This window comes from Paroedura picta, chromosome 9 (assembly GCF_049243985.1).
Source record: "Paroedura picta isolate Pp20150507F chromosome 9, Ppicta_v3.0, whole genome shotgun sequence".
Lineage (NCBI taxonomy): Eukaryota > Metazoa > Chordata > Lepidosauria > Squamata > Gekkonidae > Paroedura > Paroedura picta.
The window spans coordinates 50,932,126-50,958,686 of record NC_135377.1 but is presented as its reverse complement, the minus strand read 5'-3'; the positions used below and the strand labels follow the sequence as shown (position 1 = coordinate 50,958,686).

At 41.9% G+C, this 26,561-nt stretch overlaps 2 protein-coding genes and 1 long non-coding RNA gene across 13 annotated transcripts in view; 2 read left to right on the top strand and 1 right to left on the bottom strand.

The window, feature by feature from the left end:
* The first annotated feature begins 43 nt into the window (after positions 1–43).
* CEP76 (centrosomal protein 76) lies at positions 44–21,196 on the top strand. Of its 3 annotated transcripts, none has more exons than XM_077352809.1 (12): positions 44–262; positions 2,553–2,708; positions 3,585–3,666; positions 4,436–4,660; positions 6,035–6,142; positions 7,456–7,553; positions 11,942–12,070; positions 14,900–15,091; positions 15,832–15,998; positions 16,455–16,788; positions 19,915–20,132; positions 20,564–21,196. In XM_077352809.1, exons 1-12 carry the CDS (start codon positions 200–202, stop codon positions 20,700–20,702), a joined length of 1,911 nt encoding a protein of 636 aa, XP_077208924.1. In that variant the 5' UTR covers positions 44–199; the 3' UTR covers positions 20,703–21,196. The 3 variants fall into 3 exon arrangements, with proteins under 3 accessions (XP_077208924.1, XP_077208923.1, XP_077208925.1); XM_077352808.1 differs by having other exon boundaries at positions 5,957–6,142; XM_077352810.1 differs by lacking the exon at positions 11,942–12,070 and having other exon boundaries at positions 5,957–6,142.
* LOC143844945 (uncharacterized) lies at positions 3,673–24,720 on the bottom strand. 6 transcript variants are annotated; one of them, XR_013234203.1, is made up of 8 exons: positions 24,620–24,720; positions 21,724–21,966; positions 16,609–16,726; positions 12,835–12,940; positions 12,169–12,229; positions 6,483–6,689; positions 4,468–4,632; positions 3,673–4,310 (listed from the first exon to the last, which is right to left on the bottom strand). It is a non-coding gene; the product is annotated as an uncharacterized LOC143844945 (long non-coding RNA). The 6 variants fall into 6 exon arrangements; XR_013234200.1 differs by having other exon boundaries at positions 12,864–12,940; XR_013234202.1 differs by having other exon boundaries at positions 12,864–12,940; positions 21,724–21,975; positions 24,620–24,666.
* The window catches only part of SPIRE1 (spire type actin nucleation factor 1), a 105,355-nt gene continuing 103,270 nt past the window's right edge, over positions 24,477–26,561 (top strand). The window contains exon 1 of one of the 4 annotated variants that reach the window (XM_077352802.1): positions 24,477–25,116. In XM_077352802.1, the coding sequence (XP_077208917.1) occupies positions 24,804–25,116 (313 nt within the window). In that variant the 5' untranslated portion in view covers positions 24,477–24,803. The remainder of the gene's footprint in view (positions 25,117–26,561) is intronic. The other 3 variants (XM_077352804.1, XM_077352805.1, XM_077352806.1) reach the window with 3 other exon arrangements.

The window sequence follows — 26,561 nt, the reverse complement described above, 5'->3', positions numbered from 1 at the left end:
CGCCTAGTGGCCGGCCGTGGACCAGCTGCTGGTTGGTTGGCGGCGGAGCCAATGAGAGCTCGGGAAAAGCTAGCGAGCGGGTGACTGAGCGGGAGGCGGATAAACATCGGCGTCCGGATGGGAAGGCAGGCATCTGCCCTTTTGCGGGGAGCCCCCCTGTAATTTGCGCTTCAGCAAGGCCAGTCCCAGGCCCCGCGCTATGTCGCTGCCTCCAGAGAAAGCTTCTGAGCTGAAGCAGATCATCCATCAGCAGCTGACCAAGGTGAGAACAGAGCGCTGCTGGGGAGGAGCCTTTGGTCAAGCCCCGCAGAATTAAAGCATCCTAGCATATTGTCAGAGGTTGGGTCCGAAAGTGGAAAACGATGCACATGGTGCCTAAGTTGCGGTATGCAGATATTTGGAAAGTAAATCCTATTTAGGTAGCTACTTTATTGAAAAAGGGAAACAATTCTTATAAAGGCGATAAATGTACAACTTTTTATATCCTGAACTTTGATCTGGTGTATTCTGAAACAATGATGTAGTCCCTCAGCCCAAAGGAACTGGGAAAGTTGCTGTTTCTTATGTTAGTAGATAAGTGTAATATAAATTACAAATGTTTTCTACTATATTTGTATGCATGATCTGATTTATGGAGTCAAGAAACCCAGTCTTGAGGGCTGCTGTGATAGTGGTGGCTAGCTAACAAAGTAATATAAGTAGGGCTGGTTGGATCCCTGTGAACTTTCTGTAGGGGGAATAAACAACCTGCCCAACTGCAGCCCATAACAACCAACAATTAGGTAATGGTAACTAATGACATCCTAATATGATCAACACTACTCTTCCCCCAAAACACACCGACACACACATACTTATACAAAGACAAGTTGCCAGAGGACAGAGAGGGAAGGCCTAGCAATTGGCTTATATTGAGCAATAGACCCAGCATGAATCATGTGGCTTAAATGCCTCCCTCCCATAGTGTACAGGAGAAAGGTGCTCAAGTAACAGATGGGATGCCATGCATCTTCTTGATAGAGTCTGACTGGCAGTAAAAGTGGTATCCATATGCAATAATCCCTGTTCCTTGAATAAGAAAACAAAACAAAAGCCAGTCTCCAGAACTTACACTATGAAGACTAGTATACTAACCACTGCATTGAGATGACAAGCAGTTTTTTGTACCCACTTTTTGCTACCTGAAGAAGTCTCAAAACAGCTTACAATCACCTGCCTTTCCTCTCCCTGCAACAGACACCCTGTGAGGTAGGTGAGGCTGGGGGAACTATGACTGGCTCAAGGTCACTCAGCTGGCTGTAAGTGGAAGAGTGGGAAATCAAACTGGTTCCCAGATTATAGGTTGTCGCTCTTAACCGCTACACCAAGCTGGCTCTTAGCTACTACACCAAGTTAGGTACAAATGAGGCATGCCATGTGGACCTGGAACAGATGCTGGAAGTAAGTTATTGTTGGGAGGATTTAAACTTCCAAGTTTGTTTGTCTAAGTTTTAGTTTTGTACAGATGTAGTTATCTGCAGATGTGGGTCACACTTCACTATCACTATTCACTATTAGAATATAAGATTGTAAGATCTCACAGCAATGAAAGTTAGATCTTGGTCCTCCTTTTTTTTTGGGTCCTCCTTTATTAGCAGCCATTTGTGTGGGGAGGGGGAATCAGGTGAGAACAACATAGCAATGATTTCTAAGAGAAAAAGTATGCTGAACAACAACACTCATGCAGTGTTGTTCAGTTGCTGCTAGTTAACATTGAGTGTTGAGACCCAGTGAAATGTAGTGGCTGTGTTAGATTTGGATCTTATTGACCCAGTTTTGAATCCCCATGCTGCCATGGAAGCTTACTTGGGGACCCTGGTAGTCTAACAGTTGTTATGAGAATAAAATGCAGTAAAGGAGACAATATAAGCTGCTTCCTATCCCCATTTCAGAGAAAGACTTCTTTTGGAGAAGGAAGCAAATACTATATTACTTAGTGCCAACAGGTTACTGTAGATTGAATTTAGAAGTGAGTGGACTTGCTTGTATTGCTGCAAGAAAGACGGAGTAGCTTGATTTTCTAGTTACAAATTTGGGGCACTGTAATGCTGTATTTCAATAGTTTATTTTTTTGAGCCCATAAAAGTCCCAAATGGCTGCTCTGAAACGTAAGTATTTGTAGCTAACAGAAAATGAGAACTGCATTCTGGAAATGAAATGCTATATTCCCTGTGAGAAAACCATATCCTCTGAAAATGTTTATTATGGAAACAGTGTCTGTATCTGTAGTATGTTTGTTTTACTTCTAAATGAATATATCTTTATTGCTCATGGAATCACATTAGTTTGAGAAATCATCCTCATGGATGTTATGGGATCATAATATGTAGGGCTTTTTTCCCCCTTGATGCCACCAAGCTAAGGCTACAATCAAGATATAGTTATGTAGGAATAAGAGCCACTGAATAAAATGGGACTTACTTCTAAGTAAATATGCATGTGATTGGATTGTGTATGTCAGAATGCCCTTCCAGACATGAACCTAACACGTTAACAGAAGCATTTCTGTGTAGATGGATGTCCACAGCAGAATCCGAGAAGTTCTTGCTGAAACAATACGTGAAGAACTAGCACCTCAACATCAACAGTTGTCTGAAGAAGATTTGATGAAAGCCCTAATACGGCGAGGAATAATTGATGATGTTGTGAAAGAACTGAATTTCATGACTGTGAGTGTATGCTCAAAACAATTAACAGATCTTGTATAGTCTCGCTAGTCGATTTTCTATTAGTGAAGAAGTACAACCTACATAGGGTTGTACTGCAACTTTTTTGATATGATAAACAGTATTTTTGGCATAATATAAAGGTCATATAGTTACTTGTACTTGTTTTTTGTGATACAGATTTACATGAGTAGTACTATATAGAAATGAATATGTTTTAGATACTCTATTAAACTACTAGTAGGGTAATGGATGCTTAGAGAGCAGTCCAAGTCAAATATGGGCAGAATCCTCCTCAGTGCGGTTTACGTCCTGGAAACATTTTAGGATTTCACTGTTAAAGAGCTTCTGACCCGTAGAAGTCTTACGGCTGTTTCGTGTATATGAGCCTACAGTGCATCTAGAGCCCTCTAGTGACTATGGGTCTGCATGAAAAGTAGCCCTTGGGGAGGTATTTTGACAGACAAGGAAGTGTTGTCTAGTTCAGTGGTCCCTAACCTTTTTATCACCGGGGACAGGTCAATGCTTGACTACCCCGGGGGGGTAGTCTTTTGCCAAGGGACGCCTGAGCCCCTGCTTCCCTTGGTTTCACACCAGCGCCCCTGACTTCCTGCCGCCCACTGGGGGTTGCTGCCACGCCGAGGGGGAGTCCCAGCCATGGCAGCCACTGGAGAGCACCATGAGTCGGCGGCAGAGTGGCAGGGCAGCCCCCGAGGCAACAGCCAGGGAGCAGGCTGAGAAGGAGCCGCGGCCCAGTAATGACTGATCCATGGACTGATACCGGTCGCCGGACCGGGGGTTAGGAACAGCTGGTCTAGTTAACAAAAATGTGTAAAAGAATTTTACTTCAAGGTGTCCTAAATTATAATCTAATTCTAGGATATGCATGACAGAGAAGTTACTTCAACCCCGAAACCTTCTACACATTTTGTTGATCGACAGCCACCTGTGCTAAAAAAGAGTATGTCTATATGTTATTTTCAGCAATTTATTGTAGTGATTTAAAGTATTTAGATATTTAAAATTTGAGTACTATAAAACTGCTTTAATGTTTCCTCTGATATACATGAGGTCTGCATTCATAATAAAGTTAGTTTTAAATGAAGTGAGGATCCTGTAGTGTGTTTTTCCCCATATAATCTGAGGTAAATACAGTTGTTGTTCTACCACATATTTTGTAAGAATTTGACATGGACTGTGTTGCTTACTGCTACCCTCTTGAATCTGCATTGCTATCAATTTAGAATAAAGTATTAAATATTCTTAACTCATGCTTTGAATTTGGACTGAAGTTTTTCCCTCCATGGATTGGATCCAGTGGAAGAGTTCATAGAAGGACAGAGTGGATCTCTTCCTACTTTTCTGTTCTGAAGCAGCCTGTATTGATCTCAGAACTCATCTGTGATGATCAGGAGAGCCTCATAGGCAGCATTTGTCACAGGGCAGGTGCTGCGTGGATGAGAGGGAGAACAGGATAAAACTGCCTTTCTGTCTTCATTGCATGGGATGGCATCAGCTGTGAGGAAGAGGAAGGCTGTTTCCTCTTGTTGCTGCAGCTATTTGTCTGGTGGCATGTTTTGCTCTCCTTATCCTCAGGGAGGCTCCCTAGAAGAGGGAAAGACAGAATAAGAGAAACTCTTCTGCTGGATCCAATCCAATATATTTCAAAGATGTTAGTGTTTTTTAGCTACATTACTTGAGACTTTCATATTTATTGTTGCATTTCACAGCTAATATTGATCCAACACGAAGATATCTGTACCTTCAGGTTTTGAGTGGAAAAGCTTTTCTGGAACATTTGCAGGAACCCGAGCCTTTGCACGGTCAAATTTGTTCCACTTTTACTCTCTGCTTACATTTTCGAAATCAGCGCTTTCGTTCTAAACCTGTTCCATGTGCCTGTGAACCTGATTTCAGTGATGGTTTTCTGCTCGAAGTATACAAAGATAGTCTAGGTAAGCCTATATGTTTTGATTGGTTACAATGCATTCTATTTTTTTTAACCAATTATGTCCTGATTTTCAGCAAAGATTTGCAAAAGTTTATAACAAAATAACAGTTACATTCTCAATATTCAGTGAAATAAATTATGAAGTCATCAAAATAAGCAGGTATAACCAAATAATAAGCAAAAACAAAAAGCCTAATGCTGGCAGAAACACAAAATTAAGCATTGACAGTATATCCCCAACACCATCACCTCTAATTCAACTTAAAGGTATCAAAGTGCAGCAGGATCCAGTTTTGTCTGCTGTGAGGTGTTCTAAAAATCTGAACCTTGGGTTTTGGGTAAGGGGAGAGTATTTGCATGAACTCCTCAAATTGCTTGTGTTCTCCCATATCCATTCTGGGAATGTACATGCTTTTGCTTAATTTTCCCAATTCATGGCTGCTTCTCCTTCCAGCAAAGAGTCACATAGCAGATCATGTCTTCCTTTATTTGCATTTTGTAATTATGTAAGCCACTTTGGGTCCCCATGGTGGGGGTGAGGGAGGAATGGAAGTGAATAAATAGATGTAAATAAAACAATGTGGAAGGTTGTGTGCTGATGAGTGGCTGCAAGCTTTATGGTGGACTATGTAGAATCCTTGGCTTCTTACCATCTTCTAAGAATTGACAACCCCAACCTTTTTTGAGCATATAGACCCCTTTTGAGCATATAGACAAGTTGGCTGCCACAGGAGGCATAGCCAGCCACAAAAATAGTAAGTAGCGATAATATGTATAATTGTCATAGTAAATATTCAACATTTCAGGCAAAATGAGCCTCAGGGCAGTATATAAATATAATATAATAATAAAAATTGTTTTAACACAACATAATACCTTTTAAAATGAAAATATTTTAATAAAATATTTTAATAAAATGTTATTTTAATAAAATATTTTAATAAAATGATATTTTAATAAAATATTTCCTTTCCTATGCAAATCCTAATTTTTGTCACACAGTGGAGATTCTTGTGTGTTGGTAGCAACTGTTGCTGAAGCAACAATGATTTTTAAAATCTGCAGTCAATCAGATGTTCAGTAGTCAGCCGGAAGCCCTGCTGGGCACCAGGAATGGTATCAGTGGGCACACATTGGGGACCACTGCTCATAGGTGAACTTTCTTTTGGTGCAAGCATCCTTTACATGACATGGGAGGTAAGATCAAACCTAATAACAATTTCTACAAATATGCAGTGATAATACTGGGGAAACTATTAGTAAATTTCTTGTTAAATTTGTGTTGATGTACCATTAACAGGTGAGGGAAGTAAAATGGTGGATGCAACTACTATGCTATCAATATGTGATCCAGTACATATGGTTTTGATCAAGACAGATACATCTGGTGAGACCACATTAGTAGCATCCTATTTCTTGGAATGGCGGTCTGTCCTTAGTGCAGAAAACAGGGTAACAACAGTTGCTGTTGAACTTCTTGGTGTAGGTGAGTTGAATTTCAGTAATATAAAGTATCAGTTAGTGTAGATATGTGTTTTTTTTAATTAAACTTTTCATATTCTGCAAACATATGGGTTCTTTTGCATTTGTAGAAAAATGCTGTTCCCTGTGCTTAATCCTGTTGTTGAGATTTTTGTTTTTCTGCATTCTGGTCAGAGATAGACATATAGGTAGCTGACCATAAAATATGAACTTACCTGATACAAATAACAATCTTAGGGGCATCAAAATTGTTCTCGGCTGTTGATCACTTTTCTCTGTGGAAGGATGCTGCCTCTTCTGATATTAAATATCTAAAAGCACAGTGTATGGAATCTGACACCTACCATCCAGAACTGAAGGAAATCTGTTGCAAATGGTATCAAGCATGGCATTTGAATTCTTTACAGAGAATCAGAATTAACAGTCATGAACCTAATCAAAGCATCAGTTTGTTGTTGCTGTTGTAAATCATGGAGGATTCCTTAGCAGTTCAGCAACAATGTGTTGTCTTCAGAGCTAGCAGGATATTCATTGATCATGGGAACTCCAGTCTGAAACAAGCAAAATATATTGCATGAATGGTCATTTTTCATTTATTAACTCTTTTTAGTAATTTGTAGAAACATGGTTCTGTTTTGAAGTGGGTCTTGCATGTTTACATGAACTTGTTTTATTGAATCAACAAAACTAGATGAAGGTAGCAATCACAATATGACAAATGAATATTACACTAGTATTTTATGATAACCTTACATATTGTAGTGCAGTGGTCCCCAACCTTTTTATCACTGGGGACTGGTCAACGCTTGACAATTTAACTGAGGCCCGGGGGTGGGTAGTCTTTTGCTGAGGGACTTCGCCACCTGAGCCCCTGCTCCACTTGCTTTCCCACCGGTGCCCCTGACTTCCCACCGGCCACTGGGGAGGCACTGCCAACAGCAGCTGCACAGTGCCACGCCGAGGGGGAGCCCCAGCCATGGCAGCCGCCAGAGAGCACCAAAGGTGAGCTGGCGGCAGAGTGGCCGGGCAGCCCCTGAGGCAGCAGCTGGGGAAGAGAATGAGGAGGAGCCGCGGCCCAGTACCAACTGATCCACGGACCGGGGGTTGGGGACAGCTGTTGTAGTATAAGTTCTGTAGGAGGGAGGGAGGATTTCCTGTCTTTGGCTCAAGGTCTGCAAAAGAAAACTCTTGGAAAGAGAGACTGTATTTCCAAAACATCTTTAAATATGAAGAATATATATACATATCCTTTTGCATGTTCTGTCTGACCTAATAAAATCTTTGTTTTCTGATCAAGCCATATATTTTGATCCAAAGGTACAGAATCAAAGGTTTCTGTTGGAGTACTTGACATCAAACTTGAAATGTACCCAAAGCTAAATAAGACTCTTTCTCAGGAAATAGTTAATACTCAAGTAAGTCTAAATTTAGATAACATTAGTGCTAATGCAATTCAGATCAGTATTCCAAATTGGGCAGTAATTTAGAATTTATGTGCCGTAATCTATCATTAATACTTTACTGAAATAATTTCCGGCCTCTTTTCATGTGAAAAATGGTGTAAGGAGATATTGCTGTAGCTTCTGCATGGCATATTTGGTCTGGAAAACTAACATTTTATGCATTCTAGGGATAGATTTTTGCTTCATTATTTTGCTGCTAAAGTGCCACGTAAACTTTTGTGGGAACTTACGCTATTTTAAATTAGTAATGGTCTCTCCCTAATTAAATCCTTACCTTTTCCCCTGCATAAAAGCATGATTACTGCATGAACTGTGATGACCCACTGTGAATCTAGTTCTTCCATCTCAATTCTATTGCTTTAGCCTCTGATTAATATGTCTGACTTGGGTAGGAACAATAAAAGTTGTTTTTTATATCCCACTTTTCATTACCAGAAGAAGTCTTAGAGAAGTTTACACAACAGACCCCCTGTGTGGTAGGTGGGGCTGAGAGCTCTAACATGATTGCTGTGTGAGTACAGTTCTAACAGGACTGTGACTAGCCCAAGGTCAACCAGCTGGCTGCATGTGGAGGATCAGGGAATCAAATCTGGCTCACCCGATTAGAAGCCACCGATCTTAACCATCTCACCAAGCTGGCCGCCTGAGCCATTGTATGTGTTTAATTCTGGAGTAAGGGGTGTAGCTTTATAGGACACTAATGCTTTTTATTACATACACTTGTTTTTTTTTTCTCCTCTCCAATTTTTAATTACATACACTTGTTGATCAAGCAACTGAGACTAGGGCTAAAAGGATGCTGTCTGTCCTCTGTGCTAGCTGCCACATGACACTATTATCAGCTTTTTGGGAGAAATGTGCAGGTATCAACAAGTAGGTATCAACAATGCCTCCACAGCATTAAGAGGCAATGACTCTGTCCTTTTCAGGCCAATTCAGTCACATAGTACTCTTTCTATAGGTCCAGGACATTTGGTTCCAATCTTCTTGCAACACAATATGACTTGCATTAGGTCACATTAGAACCTAACATGTAAAGGAACCTACACCGGGGCTCTCCTGTACTTGTTCCCTCCAGCTCTGTGATTGTAAAGACAGCATTCACATAACAAGTCATATCTGATTGGATTCAATTACTCCTTTCTACAAAGCTGAATTCTTCAATGGAAGATGCTTTACTTTGTTTCCGTAGCATAAAGAAACCATTGGATGTGGCCAGATTACTCACATAGTAGGAAGGTGTTACATATAAGAGGATGGCTTCATTGATTTGGATTGTTAACCACAAAAGTATCCTTTTAGATATGGTGGTCTTCTTTGGGGTATACTTTCTATCTGGGCTTCAGTTGGTGTAGTTTTAAATATTTTCCAGGCATCTTGGAGGGATGCAACTCTCTTAATCCTCCCTGTCAACATCCTTTTGACCAGTCCCCTCGTTTTTGAAAAAATGTCTTCACTTTATTCATACTTCACATTTCTCCTCAATGGGGGATCTAAGGAGGCTTACAATATTCTCCTCTCCACTTCCTCTCCATTTCCAAAATACTCCAAAAGATAGATACAGAGTTCAACGAGATCTGAACACAATGGAAAAATGGGCAAATGAGAACAAGATGCAATTTAATAAAGATAAGTGTAAAGTTCTGCATCTGGGTCAGAAAAATGAAAAGCATGCCTACTGGATGGGGGATACGCTTCTAGGTAACTGTGTGTGAACGAGACCTTGGGGTACTTGTGGATTGTAAACTAAACATGAGCAGGCACTGTGATTTAGCGGTAAAGAAGGCAAAAGCCATTTTGGGCTGTATCAACAGGGGCATCACATCAAAATCACAAGATGTCATATTCCCATTGTATACGGCACTGGTCAGACCACACCTGGAGTACTATGTGCAGTTCTGGATGCCTCACTTCAAGAAGGACGTAGATAAAATTGAAAGGATACAGAGGAGAGTGACGAGAATGATCTTGGGCCAAGAGACTAGGCCCTATGAAGATAGGTTGAGGGACTTGGGAATGTTCAGCCTGGAGAAAAGGAGGTTGAGAGGGGACATGATAGCCCTCTTGAAGTATTTGAAAGGTTGCCACTTGGAGGAGGGAAGGATGCTGTTCCCATTGGCTGCAGAGGAAAGGGCACGCAGTAATGGGTTTAGACTACAAGTACAACAATATAAGCTAGATATCAGGAAAAAAAAATTTCACAGTCAGAGTAGTTCAGCAGTGGAATAGGGTGCCTAAGGAGGTGGTGAGCTCTCCCTCACTGGCAGTCTTCAAGCAAAGGTTGGATATACACTTTTCTTGGATGCTTTAGGATGCTTAGGGCTGATCCTGCGTTGAGCAGGGGGTTGGACTAGATGGCCTGTATGGCCCCTTCCAACTCTGATTCATTTTATTCTCACAACAACTCTGTGAGGTAAGCTAGGCTAAGAGTGTATGATTGGCCTGAGGTCACCCTGCAAACTTCAATGGCAGAGTTGAGATTCAAAGCTGGGTCTCTCCAGGGGCTAGTCTGACCATCTTTGGAAGTTATGTGATGCTGGAGATAACTCTCCATTGACCTAAATACTGAACTTAATACTAGGTCACTGGTCCCCTTCAGTGCAACCACATCTGCATCTTGCTCCAAGTCCAGAGTTGATGCACCTCCAGTCAGCTCAGTGACCAGATGATCCAATGCAGTTATTTATGGCATCTAGGAACCTTGTTGGATAACCATTGAAGTTATCCAGCTTTACATTATGTTCCACTTTACTCATCCTTTATTTTCAACTCCATCTCAACATCTTGGTTTTGATCAGGGAATGATAGCACACATACTACTTTAAACTAACCATTAGGGGGCAGTATCTCCATCCATAGCAATTCTGAGGGGGGAATTTATTCATCTGTTGTAGTCCAGTTTATTTTATGTACTTCTGTATACAGAGCAACCCTGCTCCCACCATGTCCCTTGCTGTTTCCAGAAAGAACAGTGTACTATTGATATTCTGAAATAGCTGCTATATCTAAATTGTCATGTTGCACCAAGAGTTCTGGCTTATCTTGGCTTGGAGGCTTCTAGTATTAGCACAGAGCTTCATTATCTCAAGCTGCAACCTGCTACCACCAATATTTCCCTGAGAGTTCATTACATTATCCCTTATTCCAAGCTGGAGACTACCTACCTCCTGTCAGCTTTCCCCCAGGAGCTAGTTTAAAAGTCACCTTTTTGATCTTGCTAGCTGCAAATGAAGCTCCTATCATTGTTGATACCTGCTTGTTTTGGTGCAAATGAAGTTCCTATCTTTTGTATGGTTTCATCTTGTCCTAGGAAATTCCTCAGTACCAATGAAACGAAGTCCTTCCTTCCAGTACCACTTTCTCATCTGCGTACTAAGACCCCTAATCCGTGCCTGTCTAGATAGCCCTGCATATGGAGTATATGGTAATGCCGGAAAGACTACCTTAGAGGTCCTGGCTTTTAACCTACATTTTCCCTTCAGTATCACATGACTGTGTTTCCTGATGTCATTGGTACAAACATGTACCATGACCACTGCCTCACTCCCCAACCTTGTTATTAGCCTATACAGACAGCACATGATATCCTCACCCTTAATATCAGACAGGTGTCGCCATATGATTAAAACACTCATGGCACACCCTATTCCCTCTGTTCCTAGTGTTTGGAGCTCTCTCTGCTCAAAACTCCATCGCCTCCAACACCCAAGGGGTATGAGAGGATATTGCTTTGTAGTATATGAAAGGGGCTTCCTTTAAAGTAACTCTTTATAGCATCCTGATACCTCCAACTCTGATACCCTAGACATCAACAATAGTAGAGAAGGGGGACAGTTCTAGTAGATCCCTGAATCCCAATCCATGATATATGCAAGACAATCCTCAGAAGACCTATGTCCTTCTAAGACCATTGAAATCCATGCTTTCAGAAAGATGTAATTCTGCTTAGGACAGCACTACTTATAAACAAGTTCCAGCAATGGTGTATTTGACATCTGCTGGGCTGGTTCAGTGGTGTCCGGTCTTCTATTCTTTTCCTTTAGTTGTGGCATACTATGACTTCTGTAAGTCAAGTTGTAATTTTATCTTCTTATCACAGTTTGAATTATTATGATAGTTCAACGGTGTCTAAATACGAATGCTGCTCTTCAGTTATTCAAGCACCTACATGACAGCTGAGTCAAAAATGCAGCACTTGATCTTAAAACATGCCATACCTTATCCCTGAGAGGAAAATCCAGTTTTTAGCTATGAAATGGGATAGCATTTATTTAACACAACAAGGGATCAAGCTAAAACTTGGAATATTAAAGCACGATGCATGTCTTTTTGAATTGCAGTTTGCTTTAGAACGGCAGAAAACAGCAGAAAAAGAACGTTTGTTTCTTGTATATGCTAAGCAGTGGTGGAGAGAATACTTGCAGATAAGGCCTTCTCACAACACAAGACTGGTGAAAATTTTTGCACAGGTTTGTTAATTTTAACATTTTTACAAATTCTGATATATAAAATATAACACATTGACAAAAACCTAAAGGCTTATAGACTTAACCAGCCATATACTTACTAGATGTTCACAAATTCACATAGCTTCCTTCAATAGCAAACATGATGAACAAACTCCCACACTGAAAAAACAAAAGAATAGCCTTGTTGGTTCAGACCAGTGATCTACCTAGTCCAGCATCCTGTTTCACACCATGGCCAACCAGTTGCCCTCTAAGGCCAATGAAATAGCATAGAGGCCAATGCCTTTCCTTTGATGGAGCCATTAGTCACTGATATTCACTATAATTTCATTAGCCATTGAGCCAAGAAGTATTTCTTTTTATTTATCTATTATTAGGGGGCATCTCTCTATCTACATACTGCCCTCAGCATAATTTTATAAACCTCATTACATCCCCCTTAGTCATCTTTTTTTTTCCTAGACTGAAGTCCCAGACTTTTCAGCTTTTGTTCATAAGTAAGGTGTTCCAATCCCTTAATCACAGTTTCCTTCTTTTGTACTATTTCCAGTTCTGCAATATTCCAGTTCTGCAGTATCCTTTTTGAGATCCAGCCACCGGAACTGCATGCAGTGTTCCCTGCCAGGCTGCACCACAGCTCTATGTCATTAAAGATATTACCTTTAATAACAGTTCCTACTAATTAAAAGGGAATAGGTGTTATGCTAATGTGCTTTGATCTATTGTGACCCATTTTTAAAAACTGGGAGAGGGGAACTGGCTACCTGCACTGAGCTGTGTATTCCTGCTTTACCTTTCTCCCCCTTTTCAGACTTCCTCAGGGCTGCTGCCCTCTGTTAATGGCTCCGTGCCCTTTCAGCCCAGGCTAGTCTATAGGGATGAAAAAAACAATCTGTATTGCTAGCTATACAAATAATATATCTTGAAGAAAAATTTTTCATTAGAGTTACGTGACTGCATTTCTTTTTATTTGCTCATTTATAAAAGTTTTATAAAAATAAAACATTTCTAGCCCTTAAGTTTTTATTAAGAGAAATAACTTTGTAAAAAGAAAGAAATAATGAATTATCCATGTAATCCTAAGAAAAGTTGGTCCAGTCTAAGCCCATCGTTTAAGGCTGCAGTGTTTGCTACTTGCTGAAAAAGAGCAAGGAGAGGACATCAACACAAAGCAGAAAAAATATCTTTAACCCGCGGAGCGGATTAAATATTTCACTAAGGGCCCCGAGGGTGGGCCCTGTCCGTGATGAGGAAGGGTGCCAATAGGCCCCTTCCTCCGGACTGACAATTGGAGGACCCAATCCAATTGCGCCCTCCAATTGCCAGTCTGGCACCAATGGACCAATTGCGAGCCGCGCGCCTCACTATTTGCCCCTTGCCACTGGATTGCCTAATCGGGAGGCGCGATGCGCCTCCCGATCCACTCCTCTTCCACCTTGCCTGCACCCGCATGCCAGCCACCATTTCCTCTGTAACCTCACGTGTCACCGGTCGCTCCCTCGCCCGGCCGCCGCCACCTCCTCTGTGACAACTGGCCCTGCCACACACGCCCGGGAGCGACCCGCACAGCTACCCGCCGCTGCAGCGCCCGCCCACAGTGCTGCCCGCGCCTCCAATGACGGCCCCTCGACTTTACAGACATGCCCCGCCTGGCCTTGCCAACCCCGGCCATGCTGCCACTGCGCCACGTTCTTTGAGGAGGAATACCCTGCCCGGGCCTGGGCCGAGCCTCACCCCGATGACTCCAGCCGCTGCGGGGGAAGGGGCCGAGGAGAGCCTCGCCGCCGCCCACACAGTAAGCCACTACGAGCCCAGCCCCTAGAGGGGGGGGACGGGGACACACACACGGAGATATCCATGCACCAGGACAGAACGCCAGACAGAAACACTGGCTTAAAACAAACAAGTAAAGCTGCCTGGAAGGATATGAGAAAATATCGCAGGAACACACCTAGACACACACACCGATGGAGAGATCCAGGTGGTGTGAGAGATTCAGAGACAGACACCAGCGACAGAAGGACAGGGAACACGCAAGGAAAATACAAAGGAAGGCAGGAGAGAGAGGGGGATACCGCGCAGGGGGAAATACAGGCAGGAGGACTGACAGTACGACACTTAGCACGCATTGCCATGGATGGGAGACACATAGGACATACAGGCATGGCTAGGTGGCTGGGTAGAAGGATCGGGGGCAACCAAACACAAAGACAGGAAGCATGGAGACTTCGCAAGATCAACGCCGAGACAGACACAGACAGAAAGGAGATTCCGGAAGACGGAAAGGGAGACACACTACAAGCTCACTTGCTACCCTCTCCTTCCTAGCATCTCTGGTCTGTACACATAGCTATCCCTGCTCCCAGGGCTGGGGGAAGCCGCCCCCACTCTCTCCCCCCCCCCCATACCTGCTGGGGTGACAGAGCCCAGGAGGCTTTCCTCTAGCGCCCGCTGTCTGGCAGCCACAGCAGGCTTAAATTCTAGTGATGGTATAATTGGGAAAAGGTTATATATGTTTGAATGAAACATAATCTTTTTTTCCCCACTCCTCCATCATTTTTTCTTCTCTGCTCTCTGAAGTAGTAAGCTGTGCCATCTAATGTAAACATTTACGGGCTATGATTATGTGGCTATGAAACTTAGTAATGTTTAAAATGCTGTAGTCACCTAAATATTCTTGCTTTCTATTGTGTACAAATGGAGAAGACAATTACAGAGTAACTTTGCTATAGCAATCTGTTTCTGATACTGGTTATTATGAAAGCTAATGGAAACCTTTGACCTAGTTAACACCACTTAATTTAATATTTGTATATTTTTAATCATTAGGATGAAAATGGAATAAGCAGACCAGTATGTTCATATATCCGACCACTTCGGGCAGGTCGACTGTTGGACACACCCAGACAAGCTGCAAGATTCGTTAGCGTACTTGGTTATGAAAGAGCCCCTGTCATTGGTGGAGGAGGTGGTAAACAAGAACAATGGTGTACGCTTCTGGCTTTTTTGTGTACGAACAAGGTACATAGTTATAAAGAGTGATAATTTAAGGCCACATAATACTGCAAATGGTAATATTAGACAAAATGTCCTGTTACAGGCTGTCCGAACTCTCATGGTCTTGAAAAAGTACATAGCTAACAAAAGAATATTAAAAATTTAGTAACTAAAATATCTAAGAAGCAACATACTGCTTTTTGTATGACTCTTATCTGAGTCATAATATGTTCTAGAGCAGGGGTAGTCAAACTGCGGCCCTCCAGATGTCCATGGACTACAATTCCCAGGAGCCCCTGCCAGCAAATGCTGGCAGACTTTCAATATGCTGGCAGGGGCTCCTGGGAATTGTAGTCCATGGACATCTGGAGGGCCGCAGTTTGACTACCCCTGTTCTAGAGTAAGGCTTTTGCGTAATAACTTGAAATACTCAGTTCTAGGTAAATGATGCAAGGGAATCATAAGCATAGTTATTCTAATCTTAAGACCACTGAAATCAGTGGGTTTTTAAGACTGGAGTAATTCTGTTTAGGATTGCAGAATTAAACCTTCAGGATTTTTATCTGCTTATTCCAAACTTTATTATGTGGCAATTAAATGAACATAATTGTTACCAGGTATAATTAATTTAAAACAAATTATCCAGGTATTCTGTTTTGTTCTTTCAGTATATAAAACTAGCGTGGTTGTTAACTTCTCTAGAGAAGATTTCAGTCTTTGTCTGCATTAACTCATGTTATATCTTTACTGTATACCCTGATTAGGGTGACTGTGAAGATCATGCTAACCTTCTATGCAGTCTTCTACTGGGATTTGGACTAGAAGCCTTTATCTGTGTAGGAACCAAAGCTAAAGGAGTTCCTCATACATGGGTAATGACTTACGGGATTGATGGAACAGTCACATTCTGGGAGAGTTTAACAGGACATAGGTAAGTAAATAGAATTTGAGGATAAATTTACAGTCTAGGCTGTGAGGTTTCCTGAAGACATTTTATTAGCCATTTTTATATCACGTATTTTACTGTTTTTGTTAAAATGCTGTTTCATCATGTGGATAGAGGTGAGCAGAGAAACCATGAGAAGAAGGCAACATGTATAACCTCTGTCCTGCAGCATGGTATGCTAATCAATAGGGAATATATGTTCAAATTATGCTGTCAACCTGGTTCAGTAAACTCACGGGGGGAGGGGGAACTGCCAAAAAGCGTGTCCTCTAGGTGTGCTCCTGTGGCCCACTTCAGATGTTCATGACTAAGCAGTCAGCAGCATTACGTATGCACCAATTTTTTTGTAGAATGAAAATCTCAAGGGCTTTGCAGAGGAATGGGGTCTTACATTAAACTAACATTTTAAGCACTAATAGTAGTTTATTGGTTAATTTGTAGGTACAGCCACACTCCTATTAAGCCTGATGACCCGCCAGCTGTTGAGCAACCCAAGGCTCTGTATCCCTATCGAACAATAGGATGCATCTTCAATCATCACAAATTTTTGGCAAACTGCCAGCCTTCTGAGGCAGTAGAAGTCTGTGTCTTTGACCTGCATGATGAATCCAAGTGGAAACCAATGAGTGGAGATGCAATCAAATCTGTCTGTTCTCCAGGTGCCACCACTGCTCTTCCACCTTTTCCTCCTCTGTGTGTTTCTTCAATAGATGCTGCAACAACAAGCAATGAACTGGAATTACAACTGAGAGTACTGGTAGCAGAACACAGAAAGGTACACTTCTTTCTATCTTCAAGTGCAGGTTGTTGTCAGCCTCTTCAATACTACAGACTTTCAATATTTGGTGAAGATTCAAGGTATTGTCAGTCTTTGGCTTCAGCTATTATGAGTTGTAAAAATAAGTGTGCCTTGCCTGACCTTCTCAGAGAAAGTGCAGGGCCAGTGAGCTGCAAATTGAATTCTCCAGACAACTTGTTTCCAACTCAACCTTTTATTTAGTCTTCATTTATATTAAGTCCATAGGAGCACCTTGTTCTCCATTAAAAATGATGAAGGTGACTCAAAAGTACAAGTTCAAAACACAGCCATAAACACAAAAATTGTAAATATTGATTGTACTTTTAGTTAATATTTTTGTTGTATTTTAGCCTAAATTCTCCCATTCCCATTATGACACTGAGGTGATGTCTTTCTGAATGTCTGTGTTCTTTATTCAAAATTTCAATATCAGGGTATCATATTTTTAAGGATGTTTTGGAAAAGAGATGGTACAGGAATTCATTCATACTATAGAGTGAGAGTATTTTGGTTTTGTTGTTAAAGTTGACACTTTAAAATAAAAATCTTAATTTTTTAAATAGACTAGTGTAAGAAAACAGTTTATTCTCTGGGTAGTTTGCAGTAATATGTCTTTATGTCACTCTTAACAGTGTAACACATAATTAATTCCATTCCCCCCCCCCCATGCATTACATGAGGAGCTGTGACCATTGTGGGTTTTTGGTTTCTTACCTTATTTGTACAATTGTAAATATATGTAAAGATTACTTAATCAGTGCACAAAATATAACATTTCACTGAAATCTTTATACTTCACTTAATTACATCAATCAAGCAACTCTTGAAGCTTGCCAAACTTTATTCAGCTGAAAGAGAGCCTCTTTTTAAGGAAGTCAGTTTGATTACCATATCCCATTGCTGTTTAAATAAAATGAGTTTGAACACTAGTCATCCATTCTGTGCAGGAATATACTATAAAGAGTGGGCTGCCCTTGAATGTAGCTGTAGCTAGTAGATTTAAATGTGAATTAGTTCAAAAGAAATGGGCAGAAGCATAAAGAACTAATATCTCTGAGAATATTTCCTATTTGAGTGGCAGCTATTTTTGTGGGTACTGCCCTCAGGCGTAGCAGATGTGAAAATAGTTTAATAACTGGAAATGCCAGGATGTGTTCAGACTGTTGTGTAATTAAATAATTTTTAAGCATGGGAACATGAACACCAGAAAACCTCTTTTTAAAAAATGCTGTGTTCTCAATTCTTCTTAAATCATAACATCTGTACTTTCCATGAAGTGCTTCATCACATCGCATTTATATTAATCTCTTGATCCCCTCCTCCCAAGAAATGCTGTGATGCTGTAATTAGTGGCTTCCATTGTAATCTGTTATAAACAGAAAAGAATTTGTAAATGTTCTTTGAACAGGGTGATGAACAAAGATCATTATGTTTAAGTAGGAAACCACCTTAATCCTGTGCATCGCTCTTGAAGCTGACTCAGCTATAGAATCAGCTATAGAAAGCCCTACTGTAAATACCTTTTGTAACACTGGAGAAATGCTTGTGGTAGAGTTCATGAAATTATACATAGGAAATTATATGAGCTATGTAAAGAAATTAATTCCCTCCATTTTTAAAGGCTTTTCAGGCAAGGAGTTTGTGTACCCTTTAGATTCCAGGGGTGCAGTGTTGTGTTTAAAGTGTCCAAAGCTTGCGTTCTCAACATGGTGCCCAGGGTGCCATGACATCAGGCAGTACTTTCCAAATGGTGCTCTTTCTAAATGTTTTTAAGAAACATTTTTTAGAAAGTGGGTGGAGCCAGCTAGGGCTTTTGCGCAAGGGGCCTTCTGATTGACCATTGGAGAGATCTGACTGGCTGTGTATTTTTAAAATTATTTTGACAACAGCTGCCACCACAAAGATCTTCGCTGCATGACTGAAAATTATGTAAGCAAGAAAATGCTTTTAATCAATCTGTCTGTTTTAAAAGGCATGATATTTAATGTTGAAGAGTTACTTTTAATTATGCAAAAACTTCACTCCTTGCCACTTTGCGGTTTGCTCTATCTCCTGTTCCCGAAAAGAAGGGGGACCCCTGGCATAGTTGCTGTCCATTGTGGATCACAATTTGTGGTTAGTGCGTATTGTGTATAAATTCTCTGTGGATCACACTGATGTGGTTACATGTTTTTGCACCGACATCTATTTTGTCTGTGCTTCTAATTTGAGAGCCGGTTTGGTGTAGTGGTTAGGAGTGTGGACTTCTAATCTGGCGAGCCAGGTTCGATTCTGCACTCCCCCACCTGCAACCAGCTGAGTGACCTTGGGCTTGCCACAGCACTGATAAAGCTGTTCTGACCAAGCAGTAATTTCAGGGCTCTCTCAGCCTCACTTATGTCACAGGGTGTCTGTTGTGGGGAGAAGAAAGGGACGGTGACTGTAAGCCACTTTGAGACTCCTTCGGGTAGAGAAAAGCAGCATATAAGAACCAACTCTTCTAAATTCTCAGGCCTCAATAGATACCCAAATAGATAAGGAATATATCTATTTGTATTATACACATTTGTATCCTCTCACAAAGCATCCCAAGGAGAGGATCATGAAGTAGGGAAAAAAATGTTTCAAGAATAATTCTATTTTAATCAGTTAAGAGAACACAACACACTTATCACATGAAAAAGAGCTACTCCAAAGAAGAAACTAAATTTGGGGTGATAGGTAACAGTAAGAAGCACGTTAAAGCTTGTTTACTTTTTCATCTTTGTAGCTTTCATATAGCTGAAATGAACAAATGAAGATGGTACAAAACGCAAAACTTCTTTCGCTTAAATTTCCATGCTTTCATTTGTACTGTAATGTTTAAGAAGTATCCCACATTTTTTGTTAGCTGATATCAAAAATTAAAGATAGAAATAATCAGTACTTACTGCATTAATTATAAGGCTATACTGCAGGACTTTAAAAGTTTGCTGCCTCACTTGTTACGTAGCAAAATAATTATCTTTTATTGCTTAACAAACAGAGTTTGACCAAGTAAACATGCTTGAAATTATCAAGAATATTAAATGTCAACATTACAAGTGCATTGATTTTAATTACAATATCTGGATTCTCATCTAGGATCTTGGTTTAGCAACAGTTTGGGACGATCAGCTATCCTATCTCTTGTCACCAGCCTTGGCAGCCTATGAACTTGAGCGTACCACAGGCGTTTCTTCAGGAAACGAAGAGTTTCAAGATGCCGTCAGGAGAGCAGTGCCAGACGGTCACACATTCAAGGGCTTTCCCATTCATTTTGTCTACAGAAATGCAAGGAGAGCCTTTGCTACCTGTCTTCGGTAACATGAAGTTCAAAATTTAAAAGTTTGGGTCTACATGGGGAATTAAGTTTTATTGTATATTCCTGATCTGATTCCACACTTTAAATGAAGTCCATGGAGAGCTGGTAACGATTAAGCATCCTGGGTGGACACAATGTAGTCATCACCTGCCAATTATAATTCATGTAACAAAATGTTGCAGTGAGATCATGGGATTTATGAAGAATATGTGTACAGTAACATCTGTCTCATGGTTTCATACACAGTGATGAATGGTTGGGATTAGTCAACATTTTTCAAATTTCTGTAGCAATGGTTGCTACATTGTATAATTGGCTGTTAACCATCCTTGGAGTGATAAATATGCACACCATTATTTTGCATGTCTGTGTAATGCTCTTCCAAGAACCAAGTGTCTGTGGTTACTAATGTTTTCTGTCTTCAAATAGGTCTCCATTCTGTGAAGAAATAGTGTCCTGCAGAGGAGACCAAGTACGGCTGGCAGTTCGTGTCCGAGTATTTGTGTATCCTGAATCTGCATGTGCTGTTTGGATTATGTTTGCTTGCAAGTACCGTTGCATACTCTAAGAAATCTTTTGCACTTTTATTCTGAAATCTCTGCTTAGTGTTAAGCAAATGAACTATTGAGGTCTGATTGTAAGCTTTTGTCCTTTCATGAATGTCCTGAACATCTGTGTGTGGAAGCAAGCAGCACTGATTTGAGTGGGACAGTTCTTATTTTATTCACATTCATAAATTTAGGGCTTATACAAGTGTGCAATGTTAAAATAATATTCCAGAATACAGTATATGGTTCATATTAGATAAAGGCTACCATGACAATAATGTTAAATATTGCCTGTGTGAATGTGCTAAACAATTATGGCAGAAAATGTATAATATGTAATTAATGTATTATATTTATCACAGTGCAACAGGTTTTTAAACACTATAAAAGATATGCAAACGTTTAAATTAGTGTCCAAATATCTTTTACTTTCTACAGTTCCAGACAAGACAATGTCAGGCTTTGTTAATAAACATTTTAAATTGTAGTGCAATAATAAAGTTGGAAGAACAAACTACACTTTTGTTTTTTTGGAAAGCTTTCACTTGGAGCAAGTCATAAAATAGTAAACAGGACTATCTCCGCACACCATGGTAGGTCACAGAAGGTGTTAATTAATCAACTCTTGGGGGGGGGGGCAAAATTCTTCACATGCTTTCTGTTAGGAGTTATAATTGTGGACAAGTAGCAACTTACGAAATTTAATTCTTAGAGTTGCATGGTATACAATCACTTCAGAAATATTTGAGACAACACCCTAATCACCAGAGTAGAGTTGTATAAGCACTGATAAATCGGTTGTGGATAGCAAGTGTTGATGTATGGTATCGTAAGCCTACGCTCATACTTTTTCTAGCTCCATTTTTTCCCCTATTGGCTTTGTGCTAATACCCAGCTGCCCTGTGAGACCTTAATTTCCCAAGTTTGAGGAAGTTATTAATCAATATTTGTGTCCTTGTCATTTGCAAAAACTACCATGCTGCACTGTAGGGTTCAGCATCAGCAACAGAAGCATTGAAAGAAACATGTTACTATACTAACTATACTTCTCATACATGGCTACAAAGGCAGAATGAAGGAGGCGGCAATGAGTGTCTCTTCACAGTGGTGGGAAAAAGATAAATTAGGGAGGAGCTGTCATGTTCCCTCCTGCACTGCTTTCCTTGTGGCCTCATTCCCTCAGTGAAGAGGAGATGGGCAGAGGCTCGGCCCAAGCTCTGGTGACAAGACCTGCAGCCCACGGTAGTTGTTTCCTAGGCTTCCACTGTAGATTCTCAATATCTCCTGTGGAGACTGCACAAAATTAACATTTTATTTTTTAATACATAGATTTAATTGTGAACATCTTTTATCAGTCAACAACTTGGACAGTATTTTCCAAGGGTTGTTTATTAATTCAGTACTAAACAACTGAATGTACATCCATTTACTTTTATATTGTACCTAACTTGTCTTTTCTTTTTTACTCTACTTTATGACATTCTTATCCAGGTTTTGGCAGTCTTCCCTCTAATAATGCTTATTGTTTCTGTTTATATATCATGTTTTAGACCTGTGTTGTGCTGAGGAGTAACATTTTCACATTACACAACCAGCTTAAGCAGTTTTATCCCCAAATCCAGAAATTTGTACATCGCTTTTTAAAAATCCATCGTCTTGACAGGCATGTATATGATAATGTTACAACTGAACAATTTTCACGTGGCATATTAATTTGATTCACATTATTTAATACTCAGGACTTGGTTGTAGATATCTGTATAATATTGCAGAATTTCAACAGAAACTCATTACTTACAGGTGTGAAATTAATTTATTATGAGGGCTGGACCTGACATAAATGTCACTTTGTCATTAAATATAATGCCAGGTACCAGATACCAGAGATATAAACTGTATATAAAACACAAGCAACCCCAATTAACTATGTTTTTAATTCAAAATATACAAACAAAAGAAATTGATTCTTTTACTGAGGAACCCACAAAAGCCACAATGAATGCATTTAATCATATGCAAAGGCTAGGATTTCCCCATGGGTTAATATAAACAGCACATTTCCATCCTTAGCAGTTGCTGACTGGATGGGCCGGATTCAGCCCCCAGGCCTTCCATTTGATATCCCTAATTATGGTACTGTTCTCTGTTGATTTGCCATGGAATTTCCACTTTGCATTTGTAGTTATCAGTGTGAGCATAGAGATAGCATTCTCATCAGAAAGATACAGTTGGTTGTAGCTTCTCTTCAGCAAATAGTATTGTCTTGGAATAAATCATTTGGAAATTGATTCCATTTGAGAAATGCTACCAGAGATGTGATCCTCATGTAGAAAAAATATTGCCAGTATCAAAGTATATTTCATCTAGTTGCTGTGGGTTTCTTTATATACTGTAAGTTATGGGGTTTTATATTTTATTATATTGTGAGCCGCCACGAGACAGCTTGTCTGGGAGTGGCGGGATAAAAGTCTAATAATAAATACATACGTACATAGAAGAAGAGTTGGTTCTTATATGCCACTTTTCTCTACCCAAAGGAGTCTCAAAGTGGCTTACCGTCACCTTCCCTTTCCTCTCCTCACAATAGACACTCTGTGAGGTAGGTGAGGCTGAGAGAGCCCTGATATCACTGCTCAGTCAGAACAGTATCAGCGCTCTGGCGAGCTCAAGGTCACCCAGCTGGCTGCATGTGGGGGAGTGCAAAATCGAACCCAGCTCGGCAGATTAGAAGTCCGCACTCCTAACCACTACACCAAACTGGCTCATAGAGGTTTAATGGATTTTTCACCCAAAAATGCGTGTGTGCGTATAGTAAACAGATGCCTGAAGACCTATATATAATATAATACATGCAAAACTTATCAAGGCTACAATGGATTTTGTTGCCTTCAGTTAGAAATATGGTTATGAGCTGGCCATTGTAAACTAGAACCAGAAAAGCCACAGGCACAAGTTTCCTTGGGGTGCTGACAAGGGGGGAAAATATCTTAACGGGGATGCCAGCCTCCAGGTGAGACCTGGGGATCCCCTGGAATTTCAACTCAGTTCCATTCTACAGAGTTTGGTTCACCTAGAGAAAATTGATGTTTTGGAGGGTGAACTCCAATGACTTGATTGTATTCTGATGAGGTCCCTGTCCTCCCCTTGCTCTGTACCCAGATCTCCAGGGGTTGCCCAGCCTGGATCTGGCAATCCTACCCACCCATCCCCAGGGACCTGCCAACACTATATCTTAAAGACCCTTCAGAGTTACATTCTGGTTGGATTAAGATACTCTGACAATGGGGTATAACAGGCTTAGTGCTGGACTCTGCTTTCTGTTCCAGTTCTCGACTGAACCACGAGGAAATTATGATTGTACTTTGATCATAGTAAATTGGCGCTCATCCCTCCTTCCGACTGTGCTGTTGTCAGATTGAATGCTTTTTTACACTAGCTTCATTGTTGAACAGATTACTTTTATGGGGGAGGGAGGTGTGTATAGCCATCTATCAGGCATCCCCAGGTGCTAAACTCCCCCAGCCCTGCTCTGGCAGCTGCTTTCACTGGACTTGAGCCTTCTGCGTATAAATCCCCTACGCCCGTCTGGAGGCCCACCCCTCAGCGAGCAAAATACGCGTTTGACTCGACCGCTGCGCATGATTTCTTAGGAAGGCCACAGTGCTGACGGTTAGAATGAAAGCACTGCGGGTGCCTGAGTCACATCCTGCCTTCTTGGAGGCCGGGGCGAGGATGCCTAACGGCCCCTTCCCCGCAGACACCACCGAGGCCGCGAGCCGGGATGCGTGTCCTGCGGTCCCCCCCCCCTCACTGGCATCCTCATATCCTGCCTCCAGGAGGCGGTGTGGGGCGCCAGGGGGAGGGACGCCATTGCTTCGCTACGCGGCGCCTCCCGCCCTTCAGCCTTTCCCCTCCCCGCCGCCGCCGAGTGACTGACTGGCTGCCCGCTGGCGGCTTCGTTGCCGGTGACTGGGCTGCGCTCGACGCCTCACGCGCTCGGCTGAGGGGGTTGGGAGGCGAAGATGAAGGCGGAGGAGAAGGAGCGGCGGCGGCGGCGGTGGCGGTGGTGAGGGCCAGGCCAGGGCGAGACGGGCGGCAGCCCCACACGCACTGCTGAGGGAATGGCTTGCGCCGCCGGAGCTGCGGGGGGCGACGAGCCTTTCCGCCGTCCCTCCAACCGCGCAGATTACGCCGGCGAAGGATGCGGCGGCAGTCCCCAGGCGGCGGCGGCGGCGGTGCGGGACGCCCTGTCCCTGGAGGAGATCCTGGGGCTCTACAACCAGCCCATCAACGAGGAGCAGGCATGGGCCGTCTGCTACCAGTGCTGCGGCTCCCTCCGCGCCCGGCTCCGCCGCAAGGAGCCCCCGGCCGGGAGGGTGGAGAGCCCGGCGGACATCCGCATCGGGAAGGATGGAGCCGTCACCCTGACGGCAGGTAGAGTTCGCCAGCGGCGCTTCTCACTTTGGCGCGGGCTTGCTTTCCGGGAGGATGGGGACGTCAACTGCACTGGCCGTGGTCCGCCGCCCCCCGCGCCGCTCTCGCCTGCTGAAGGCGGCGCATCCTCGGTCGTGCAATGCGGGGTGGGGGGAAGGGACCGCGCATCTCCGTCTCTTATATGGGCTGCCTCCCTCTGCCCAAAGGGGAAGACATTCCGTGCCTTTGGCACCTTCGGATCCTTTGGTTGATGCAGCTGCCCCCTTCTCTCCGTAGTCTTCTCTATCAGGGTGTTAAGATTTCGTGAATATTCTTTCACCTCTTTTCGAGTGGAATCTTCAACATACCCACTCAAGTCTTTCCTGCCTTCAAATGGTGCATTATGGCTGATGCCCCGGCCGAGTCTGCCCTGTGGCTTAATTAGACTTAAGCCTTGGGTTTGGGATGAGAGGGTTTCATTTTGGGATAGGTCAGGAAAATATATTCTTGTTGCATTTCCATTTAAAATGCTCCAATATCTATGGTCATATCGGGTTCTGACAGACAGGCTCAAATGGATGTATGTTGGGTTATCTGTGCATTTACCAGAGTTGCCATAAGAGCCAGAATGCTCCCGGTCTCTTGCTTGGAGAAAGCTTGGAGAAGAGAAAAGATGCAAAGCTGTTCATGTAGGTCAGCATGAGGATGGGGGGAGGGCTCTACAAAGCAAAACAAAGAGAGCAGCTGTCAGAGCCCAGGCATGCTGTTAGCAGGAGCAGGTCTTAATGTCTATTGGCTTTGTGCCTTTGTTTCTTACCCAAAACAAGTCAGTCTGCAATCCTAAACCAATTTATTTGGGAGTAAATTCCATGGATATTAATAGATCTTATAATGCTGATTCCACATACTCCTTCTTTGTTAGGACAGATGAGTAATATAATGTCTCAAATGAGATCAAATCCTCTAGCAGGCATAAATCAACAGTTTATTTGCAACCTTTGTTAAATTTAAGATTTTTACCAGTTATAAACACATTCAGAAAACAAAATGTAACTTGATGGACTCCTCTACCTTGGAAATGTAAGGGCAATGCGTTGAACAGATTCCATTTTTACACATTAGATGCACTTTATGTGCACAAGTAATGTAGTATAATCCTATATGATAGCTGCTTTAGCAAATACCTTGAAATACCATATTTGCCAGCGTATAAGACGACCGGGCGTATAAGACGACCCCCCAACATTTCCACTCAAAATATAGAGTTTGTTACATTACGTTACAGTACTATGGGCCACTATGGGCAGCTATGTCTATCCCAACTGAAGTGCACCCGGCGTATAGGACGACCCCCCCCCCCACTTGGAGGCATGTTTTTCAGGGGGGGAAAGTAGTCTTATACGCCAGCAAATACTGTATATGTGATTATGGTAGTTACTTTAAACATACAATTAAAAATCAGATAA

Excerpts from the sequence above, each read along its gene's own strand:
- CEP76 (XM_077352808.1), top strand. The coding sequence starts at position 200 with ATGTCGCTGCCTCCAGAGAAAGCTTCTGAGCTGAAGCAGATCATCCAT. Across the intron at positions 6,143-7,455 it reads TGTTGAACTTCTTGGTGTAG|GTACAGAATCAAAGGTTTCT; the intron begins GTGAGTTGAATT and ends TTTGATCCAAAG. Across the intron at positions 15,092-15,831 it reads CTTTTTTGTGTACGAACAAG|GGTGACTGTGAAGATCATGC; the intron begins GTACATAGTTAT and ends TACCCTGATTAG.